The 10,755-nt window shown below is 41.6% G+C and overlaps 1 protein-coding gene across 2 annotated transcripts; it reads left to right on the top strand.

Moving 5' to 3' along the window:
- The first annotated feature begins 3,603 nt into the window (after window positions 1-3,603).
- On the top strand, window positions 3,604-6,718 carry TCEAL5 (transcription elongation factor A like 5). Of its 2 annotated transcripts, none has more exons than XM_032331523.1 (3): window positions 3,604-3,695; window positions 5,065-5,132; window positions 5,819-6,718. In XM_032331523.1, the coding sequence occupies exon 3, from the start codon at window positions 5,846-5,848 to the stop codon at window positions 6,464-6,466; it is 621 nt and encodes a 206-aa protein (XP_032187414.1). In that variant the 5' UTR covers window positions 3,604-3,695; window positions 5,065-5,132; window positions 5,819-5,845; the 3' UTR covers window positions 6,467-6,718. The 2 variants fall into 2 exon arrangements, with proteins under 2 accessions (XP_032187414.1, XP_032187413.1); XM_032331522.1 differs by having other exon boundaries at window positions 3,619-3,768.
- Window positions 6,719-10,755: the final 4,037 nt, after the last annotated feature.

Genomic DNA, 10,755 nt, shown 5'->3' with positions numbered 1-10,755 from the left:
CCAGGGACTGGGTACCAGACAACTAAGGACAGCCTCTATGCCCTGGAGCCTGAGAAATTATTCAAATTAACCAATCCTCAGAGATTCAGAAAAAAAATCTAGCTAACCCCACCCCACTAGTAATTCATAACCTGCTCTTAGATATCCAACTTCCTGTTATCCAGGCATAACCTGTGTGGCTCTGTCTGGCAATCTTCTCTCTTTTGGAGCTATAAGTAACAAAAAGTTCTGCCTTATATCTCTTTTTGTGACAGTGTGTTGTGTTCTGCTGTCAAAAGAACCTTTAGGTTTTATAAAGACATTTACAAAAAGAAACTCATGTCATATATAAAAATCAACTCAAAATGATCAAAGACCTAAATATTTGAGTCAAAACTTTAAAATTCTTAGAAGAAAACAAAAGGGTAAATCTTCATGTTTTTGGATTTGGTAATGTACTTTTAGATATGAAACCAAAGGGAAGAACAACAAAAAGAAAAGTATATAAATTAGATTTCATAAAAATTAAGAACTTCTGTGAATAAAAAGACGTTATCAAGAAAGTAAAAAGGCAATCTGCAGAATGGAATTAAATATTTGCAAATCATATATCTGGAAAGGGGCTGTATCCAGAATACATGAAAAACTCTTAAAATTCTTAAAAACACAAAAATGACAAACAACTTAATATAAAAAAATGGGCCAAGGTCTTGAATAGATGTTTCTCCAAAGAAGGTATATAAATATCCAATAAATACATGGAAAGATGTTCAATATCATTAGTCATTAGGAAAATGTAAAAATTGAAAAAATGAAATATTAACAATTGTTTTTGAGACTGTGGATCAATTAGAGACCTCATGCATTGCTGGTAGGAGTGCAAAATGTTGCAGCCACTGTGGAACAGGTTGTCATTTCCTTGAAAAAGTTATACATAGAATTAGCACATGACCCAGCAATTCCAGTCTTCGATATATACTCAAAAGAAATAAAAACACACATCCATACAAAAAAAACTTATACAGAAGTGTATAAGGCAGCATTTACAATGGTTGAAAAGTAGAAACAACCCAAATATCCGTCAACATTTGAATGGATAAATAAAATACAATATAGACATATAATGAAATATTATTCTGCCATAAAAAAGGAAGAAATACTGTACATGAGACAATGTGAATGAAACTTGAAAACATTATGCTAAGTGAAAGAAGCCAGACATGGAAGGTCACATACTGCATGATTCTGTTTATACAGAAGGGAAAAATTGGGGAGTGACTACTTAATGGGTAAGGGGTCTCCTTCAGAGTTAATGAAAATATTTTGGAACTAGACAGAAGAGATGGTTTCACAACATTGTGAATGTGCTGTATGTCACTGTATGTACACTTTAAAATGGCTGATTTTTATGTTATATTACTTTGTTCTAAAAACATAGTCTTATTTGAAAAAAAAATTATATAAGTATATTCTCTAAGCTAGTTGGCCTTCACATTTTTTATATCGCATACCCCTCTGAGCATCTAATGATGCTAATAGATCTGATCCTAGGCAAATGCATACACCCAGCAAAATGTACATATCTTATCTCTCTCCCAACCACACACACATGCACCTCATTTTGAATATAATTGCAGGGGATTCAGAGGTTTCTCTAGTTAAGAATCCTGGAACCCAAGGAGTAAGTGCTCTCCTTTTAACAGAGCTCACCTGCTATTTGTTTCTTCCTTTCTCTATTTCACTCCCAAGTAGCTTCTTCTCCATCTCCTCTTTTTTCTCTACCTATAGCTTCTGCTTCTTCATGATGTCAATCTGCTCATGTGTCAGACTTTCTCAGGTTCTTAAGGTACAGATCTTTTCATAAGTGTACAGACTCCACTATCTTCTAAACACATGCAACCTTGCATATCATTTCAGGCGGTCCACAGACTCCCTCAGTTGAGAACACCTGGTCTGGGTCAATCGGTACTGTTAGACTTTTCACAGACACTGAAACAAACATGACTCAGAGGGCCCAAGGCTGGGGATGGACTGAGCGGCAGCAACCCTGCAGCGTGGCTAGGCTCCTCCTAGGTGCCCTGTAGGTGAAGATACTGAAGCTGAGAAATCCCTCAAGCTGCACCTCCTAGGTCAAGTGGTAGGCAGCAGACAGGTCAGAGAACCTTCCCTGGGCACTGTGAAGAAGGGCAGAGAGCAGCCAAGCATGGAGGCTCTCCCCTTGGCCATTACTTCTCTGGGCTTTATGGAAACCCTCCGCTGCAGGGGTCTGGAAGGGATCTGTTCTGGTTTCCAGTTGTCAGGACAGAATTCCATCTCTGCTGGGGTTGATTTACCTCTGTGGGAATTTGGGGGAGGGAGGGAAGGAGCCATTTATTTACTCTGACCTTCCTCTATAACCTCTCCCTAACAGTCTCCATTTTTCTACCACTGGGCAATGGCAGAGAAAGTTTACCTTCAAAAGGTTTCTGTTTCTGAATCCTCCTCCCAAATTTCTGTCTCACTTGTTCTTGCATAAAAATGAGGGAAGTTTAGGACAGTGATGTTCAGAAGCCAGATCCTTCTGTGCTCGATTATCTGCCTCCCAAGCCTCCCACTCCCGGGTGTCCAGATAGCACAAAGCCCATCACTTCTCTGATAATGGTGAGGATAGAGTCAGGGGACAGGGCAGAAATGTCACCTTGATCATCTCTCCATGTGTGTTCTTGAGTGAGCAAGAGTCAGGTGCCTGAATGCAAAGAATGAGAGGCTCTGGAAGGTGAGAAGCGGACTGGAAATTGCATATTCCTCCCCTCTTGAAAAGACAGGGAAAAATCAGACCACATCTGCATCCCTCATATCCTTTGCTGCCTTTGCCCAACAGCTAAATCTCTGAATGAAAATAACCATGGGCCAAATTTTCAAGACCGATACTGTGTCAGCCATCATATTCCAGAAAGTCTACTTAACACTCAGTGATTGTTTGGGTACAATAAATACATGCATTGTTAGTAGAACATGACAGAACTACTTATTTATGAAAATTAAAAAAATTATTTTGTGTGTTCCTAATTGAATCCATTTTTCCATATAGTAAATATTAATGCAGTGAACTTAATTTTGGAATCTCGTTGGGGGTTTTTCTATCATAAACACATTCTTTGCCCCAAATGAAAATAGCTCTATTTAATTTTTTGCTTATAAGAATAACCCATGCTGAGGGGAGTAAATTAAGTAAAACTGAAAAAAAAATATTTAGAAGCAAATAAAATCTCCATTTCAACTATCTGCTTCCCTGCCTGACAATCCACCGTGTATCTATTATAGAAGGTCTGGAGGAGAAGAGAAATGAGCATCAGTGGTTGAGTGGAGAAGTAGATTGAGGGGGTAGGTGCTTTGAGATCAAAGGAGAGAAAGAAAAAATTCCTGGGAGACGTACCAATTGCTAGTTGCCCTAGGAGATGTAGCCCTTTCCTGATAAGATAGAACAAACACATACCATAGGGAGAAGGGGCCACATTTGACCTTTGGGATTAGCAAAGACAGGAAAAAAAAAAAAAAGGCGGTGAGAGGAGGGGACTTGAGCGCCCCGAGGCGGGAGCCAGCTAATGAGGGGAAGAAGTGGGCTGGCTCCTGACGCACTTTCTGCTGGTGGGAGGGGAACTAGGGACCCGAGCCCACTGGTGACGTTTCTTTCACGTGATCAGAAGCCGACGTGTGCAGAAGTCCCTCTCCTCCAGGTACCAGCTCCCTATTTTTGTGTAGAGCTTGCAGACTGAGGGACAGAGCGGCAACTGCCCTAAAGCCCTGCAGGTAGGTACAAGCTGGAGGAGAAGAGGGAGGGCGCTGGCATAGGGGTGGTAATTGATAGAGGCTACAAGGGATCCGGTATACTTTCCAGATGCCACCCCCTCCCACCCCCTCCCACCCCCATTCATTCTGGCGCAGGAAATTGTATGAGTGTTGGAGGACAGGTCTGGGTACCATCTCTTATTTCCCTGGGTAAGTGTGGGCTTATGGCAGAAAGAAATGGGAGGAGGTATCTCTCAGGAATGGCCACAAACCCACGGGCACCTGCGAACCCCTGGGGTGGGGGATGGGGTGGCAGAGGGCAAAGACCCGAGCGGGGCCAGGATTGTATTCTCTCTACACCTTCCTTCCCCAATGTCCATTTGTTTGGTTCAAGAAACGGCGGGCTTGGCGGGAGGAGATGGAGAGGGACCAGGGGTTGAGAATGGGACCCGTTGGGATCTCCTAAGAGGTAGGCTATTCAGCTATGTCTGGTGGAGAGGGCCGGGAGAGGGGGATGGCCTTAGTGAGGATATGGCCTGATCTCTGCAGGGCAGCGGGAGAGGGCACAGCCTGTGAACCCGTTGTGGGGAGGGCCTGCGCTCTCTGGATCTCTTCACCTTCCGTCCATTTTGGAGCCGGAAATGGTGGGCTGCAAGTGGGGGGGAGAGGGGGAGGAGGTGCTGCAAAGGAAGGGGACAGAGGTTCAGTCTGGAGACCAGCTCCCTTTTGCGGAGGAGTGTCTTCTAAACTGGGGAGGACTGAGAGGAGATACCATAAGCCAACATTTTTACTGAATTTGGAAATAATTTGTCTCTTGCATTGTAGGAAAACGTGGTATTTCTGTGTATGTGGAGAGGCAAGGGGTGTCATGAATGCTCTGGACATTTCTGCCCTGCCCCGGTGACTCTATCCTCACCGTTATCAGAGAAGTGATGGGCTTTGTTCTATCTGGACACCCGGGAGTGGGAGGCTTGGGAGGCAGATAACGGAGTACAGAAGGATCTGGTTTCTGAACATCACTGTCCTGAACCTCCCTCATTTTTATGCAAGAACAAGTGAGACAGAAATTTGGGAGGAGGATTCAGAAACATAGAAACCTTTTGAAAGTAAACTTTCTCTGCCATTGCTCAGTGGTAGAAAAATGGAGACTGTTAGGGAGGGGTTATAGAAGGAGGATCAGAGAAGCAAGGGAAAGGGCAAGGGGTTGGCAGTATTTGGGGAAGTTTTGACAACCATAGTGTGACAAGGATCAGTCTCCCAGTTGCCAGTCATTCACTCCTCAACCCTTCATTCACCCTGTCTCCTGTCTCTCCACAGGTCTTCAGGTCTGTGGTTGTAGGCACCAACCCAGACAAGAGAAGAAAAGACCTGCAGGACCAGTGCAGGTCAGTGGGCAAAAGTAACTATCCCAGGACCCCTGGGAGTAAGGGGGACTTAAGCTTGACCAGAAGCTGAGGAGGCCACTATCTGCCAGCCCTCCTCCAAGCCACCCTACTGCAGTCTCAGAGACTGCAGTCTCAGTCCTCTGTCAGGACTCTAAGGGAAGAAACATGGTGCTTTATGGCTGGTGAGGACCTAGGGGAGAACAAGGAAGTGACAGACAAATGAGAGACAAGAAGCATGACATCTGTGCAGCCCCTTGAAGATATTAGAGTAGCCCTGAAATCTGAGAAGTGGCCATTATTCTATTGGGTCTGCAGTTCTAGAAGACTTAAAACTGCAGGCAAGGGAAAAACAAAACCAGCCAGGATTCCTGCAGGTCAGTGTAAGTTGGGATGACCTAGTTAAAACTGTCACTGGCATAGCTAACGCCAGAGCAAAGTTCAGGGACAAAACTGCTCTTACACACTTCATGGCACACCTCAGTTAAATGCAGAAAGAAGCACTTGTGGAAGTTTGTGTAAGGCTGTATCACATAAACATGTGTGAAGTGCTAAGGAAAGAAAAAAAAAATGTCTGGGTAGGAGGGCATCTGTCATTTGGGATAGGGAGAGCAAAACCCTAAATCATAAAAGGCAATTATTTTCAAGCGTTGTTTTCCCCAATCTGAGTCCTCCTTTTTGTCTCCTAGGACAGGCAAAGAAGAGAGAATCACAACATGGAAAAGATCTACGAAGAAAACAAAGGACAGCCAGAAAACGAAGGAACTCTAGAAAATGAGGGAAAGCCAGAAGATGAAGTTGATACAGAAAATGAAGGAAAATCAGATGAAGAAGAAAAGCTGGAAGTGGAGGAGAAGCCAGGGCATGAGGGAAAGCTCCAGAATGAGGGGCAGCCAGATGATGAAGGGCAACCAGAAGATGAGGGAAAGGAAGAAAATCAGGGCAAGTCCAAAGATGAGGGAAAACCACACGGTGAGGGCAAGCCAGAATCCCTGGCAAAGTCTGAGGGTGAGCCTCGGGCTGCAGAAAAGCGCCCAGCTGAAGATTATGTGCCCAGGAAAGCAAAAAGAAAAACGGACAGGGGGACAGATGATTCCCCCAAGGACTATCAGGAGGACTTACAGGAAAGGCACTTGGGCAGTGAGGAGATGATGAGAGAATGTGGAGATATGTCAAGGGCTCAGGAAGAGCTAAGAAAAAAACAGAAAATGGGTGGTTTTCACTGGATGCAAAGAGATGTTCAGGATCCGTTTGCCCCAAGGGGGCAGCGGGGTGTCAGGGGAGTGAGGGGCGGAGGTAGGGGCCAGAAGGACTTAGAAGATGTTCCATATCTTTAATGCCTTTGGCCTTTAATTCTGATCTCTCTTATGGGAATATTGCCAACCTTGCTTTCCCTGGCAGGCAGTTGCCGGGCTATGTGCTTTAACCTTATGCTGATCTGTTGCTTTAGGTGTCACTCTCCGTTACCAGCAGCCTTTTGACCCAACTGCAGCACTCTGTCTTTCAGTAGGGGACTTTCACCCATGTGCATGGAAGAGAGATATTCATGATACATTGCAAAATATTAATAAAAAAAGTTTTCAGAACTACATGTATGGTATCAGCTCATTTTTGAAAAAAATGCAGTTACAAAAATACATCCATGAGTAGGGAAAACTATGAAATTGAGTAAATCCAAAGGGAAACAGTGGTTTTCTCTGTGTGGTGGCAATGGAAGAGATTATCTTCTCTTGTCTGTTTTTTTCCTTAAAAAAATAGATGACTTTTGTCATAAAATAAATAATAAATATTTTAAAAATAAGAAAATACATACCATGCAATCAAAATTACTGTTCAGTAACTTTATGAGGGCAGGGAGACACTTAAAATTCCTGTTGTCAGGATGTGAAGTGATGAATAAAACTCATATTACCTCTGGCACTCGAGACTGGAGGAATCAACCTGACAGTGATTACAGATCCATTGCTGAAACAGTCTTACCATCTGTGAAATGGGGATAAAACTTCTCTTCCAGGGCTAATGGAGAAGATCAGATGAGGTATGAGCAGCACTGTGCAGACTCCTACCCTCTGCTCTGCACTAGCAGAACCAGTACTCTGTCAGATGTTGGGGGCAGGGCTGAAGTAATTCTCTCTTGTGTCCAGGAATAAGTCCTGGAAGCTATTAGGTGGGTGCCCCTTTATATTGGGGTATACTATGTCTGATGTCCACTGTGCATCTTCTTATGGGTTCTGCATCCCGCTAAGGGACCCATGGCTGCTGGTGAGCTAGAATCCTCAAGGTAACAAAACTCTCTTGATTTCCCTAGAGTCTCCGCTGAGTTGATTCCCCTGTACATTCCATGCTGAACTGTGGAGATGATGCCTCTTCTCATGTTATACTGTAGTTTTATTAATCCTGACATGAGATGTGGAAAAATGCTTTGTAGAACCTTAGGTAATATATTTTTCAGACATTATAATTACCCCATTAGACTTGCTGTTTTCAAAGTAGAGAATTTATCTCATTGATTTCGGTCCCCACAATATATAATAGAAGTTTCCAAAACACAACATATTAATTACCAAGTCAGAAGGTCTCAATTCTTGATCCAGTTCTGTCCTTGATTGAATATGCAGCTCTGAGCACATCCATTCATTCTTTAGAAACCAAGTCTTGCCACTCCAAAAGGAACACAACAGGAGATGGCTTATAGGACAATTCATTGCTCATGATTTCAACATTGCATATGGTAGTGTTTCTCCAAGTTTGCTAGCTGCCCGAAGATCACCTGAATTAAAATCACCTGGCTACCTTGTCAAAAATTCAGAATCCCTGTTCCCATCTCAGGCCCAATACATCAGAATCTCTTTTGACTTGTCCTCACAATGTCTGTGTGTGTGTCCTTTGTTTTTAGTTCATTTTTATTTTTATCAAATAGGATACCTGTAAAAATATGTAAAATCCAATAGTGCAAAATAATTTATTATTAAAAATTTCAGTCTGTCTTGCCATTCCACATTCTCATTCTCCAGAGTCAACTACCATAAATATTTTTGGTTTCTTCTAGTATTTACTTCCATATTTCTGAACAATATGCTTATGTTGCTATTTCTTTTTTTAAAAACAGCTTGATTGAAATGTAACTCATGTACAACAAAACTCAACCTTTTAAAGATTTTTTATTTATTTGACAAAGAGAGAGAGACAGTGACAGAGGGAACACAAGCAGAGGGAGTAGGAGAAGCAGGCTTCCTACAGAGCAGGGAACCTGACAAGGGCTTGATACCAGGATTCTGAGATCATGACCTGAGCTGAAGGCAGACGCTCAACTACTGAGCCACCCAGGTGCCCCCAAACTCACCCTTTTAAAGTATACAATTTAGTAGTTTTTTAAGTATGACAGAGCTCTGAAACCATCATCATTATATAGTTCTAGGATATTTTCATCACCCTAAAAAGAAACCTCACACTCAGTAGCATATAATGGTGCTCTCATTTTCTTCCCCCCCGCCCACCCCCGGGCATCTAACAAACACTGATCTATTTTGCCTCTACAGATTTGTGTATTCTAGACATTTCATATGTATATATATATGGAATCATACAATATACAACCTTTCGGTAGCATAAAGTTTTCAAGGCTCATCCACATTGCAGTATATATCAGTACTAAAATTTCCCGTACATATTTTCTTCCCTTTTAAAATAAACTTTATTGAGAAGACAAAGTATAATATTTACAAGTACAAAATGATGCTTCTGCCTTAGTTTATTATGTAGATAACCTTAGTACATGTTAATGATTATGTCCAAAGTTGCTTTAACTTCATCTATATACTTTGAATCCTTTTATGAAGAGATACTCTAAATTTAATGTACATGTTTTTGTATGTTTTAAAGTAAGCACAGGTGTGTAGTATTTGACACACTATTCATTTCTGCTGGAAGAAGCAAATGTATTTTTAAATTGTTTTTTTAAATGAAAACTTTTTCCAGTTTTATTGAAATATAATTTACATATATTACTATATAAGTTTAAAGGGTACAGCATATGGGTTGATATATGTATCATATACATTGTACAATAAATATATGTATAGTAATCACTTATTATAATAAACAATAAATATAGTTAATACCCATCATCTCATATAGATACAATAAAAAGAAAAGGCAAAAAAAATTCTCCTTGTGATGAGAACTATCAGAATTTACTCTCTTAACTTTGATATATATTGTACAGCAGTGTCAACTTTTTGCATTTATTTATTTTTTTAAAGATTTTGTTTATTTATTTCACAGACAGAGATCACAGGTAGGCGGAGTGGCAGGCAGAGAGAGCGGGGGAAGCAGGCTCGGCGCCGAGCAGAGAGCCCAATGTGGGGCTCGATCCCAGGACCCTAGGATCATGACCTGAGCCGAAGGCAGAGGCTTTAACCCACTGAGCCACCCAGGCGCCCCAACTTTTTGGATTTAAATATGTGTTTTATTTCCATCAGTATATATCTAGAGGTGGAAATGCTGTCATAAGTTAACTTCATGTTTAACTTTAAAAAAAATATATTTATTTTTTAAATTTATTTTCAGTGTTCCAGAATTCATTGTTTATGCACCAGACCCAGTGCTCCATGCAGTACGATGTTCAACTTTTTGAAGAACTGCCATACTGTTTTCCAAAGCCACTGTGGCATTTGAGAATCCCATCCACAATGTACAAGTGTTCCAACTTCCCACATCCTTGCTAACACTTGTTATAGTCTATATTTTTTAATTTATTTTTTATTTATTTTCAGCATAACAGTATTCATTATTTTTGCACCACATCCAGTGCTCCATGCAATCCGTGCCCTCTATAATACCCTTCACCCGGTACCCCGACCTCCCACCCACCGCCCCTTCAAAACCCTCAGATTGTTTTTCAGGGTCCATAGTCTCTCATGGTTCACCTCCCCTTCCAATTTCCCCCAACTCCCTTCTCCTCTCTATCTCCCCATGTCCTCCATGCTATTTGTTATGCTCCACAAATAAGTGAAACCATATGATAATTAACTCTCTCTGCTTGACTTATTTCACTCAGCATAATCTCTTCCAGTCCTGTCCATGGTGCTACAAAAGTTGGGTATTCATCCTTTCTGATGAAGGCATAATACGTGTATATGTACCACATCTTCCTTATCAATTCATCCGTTGAAGGGCATCTTGGTTCTTTCCACAGTTTGGCGACCGTGGCCATTGCTGCTATAAACATTGGGGTACAGATGGCCCTTCTTTTCACGACATCTGTATCTTTGGGATAAATACCCAGTAGTGCAACGGCAGGGTCATAGGGAAGCTCTATTTTTAATTTCTTGAGGAATCTCCACATTGTTCTCCAAAGAGGCTGCACCAACTTGCATTCCCACCAACAGTGGAAGAGGGTTCCCCTTTCTCCACATCCCCTCCAACACATGTTGTTTCCTCTCTTGCTAATTTTGGCCATTCTAACTGGTGTAAGGTGATATCTCAATGTGGTTTTAATTTGAATCTCCCTAATGTCTAGTGATGAAAATTTTTTCATGTGTCTGATAGCCATATGTGTGTCTTCATTGGAGAAGTGTCTGTTCATATCTTCTGCCCATTTTTTTTTTATATGATTGTCTGTGTT

This window comes from Mustela erminea, chromosome X (assembly GCF_009829155.1).
Source record: "Mustela erminea isolate mMusErm1 chromosome X, mMusErm1.Pri, whole genome shotgun sequence".
Lineage (NCBI taxonomy): Eukaryota > Metazoa > Chordata > Mammalia > Carnivora > Mustelidae > Mustela > Mustela erminea.
This window is presented reverse-complemented; position numbering and strand designations above follow the sequence as displayed.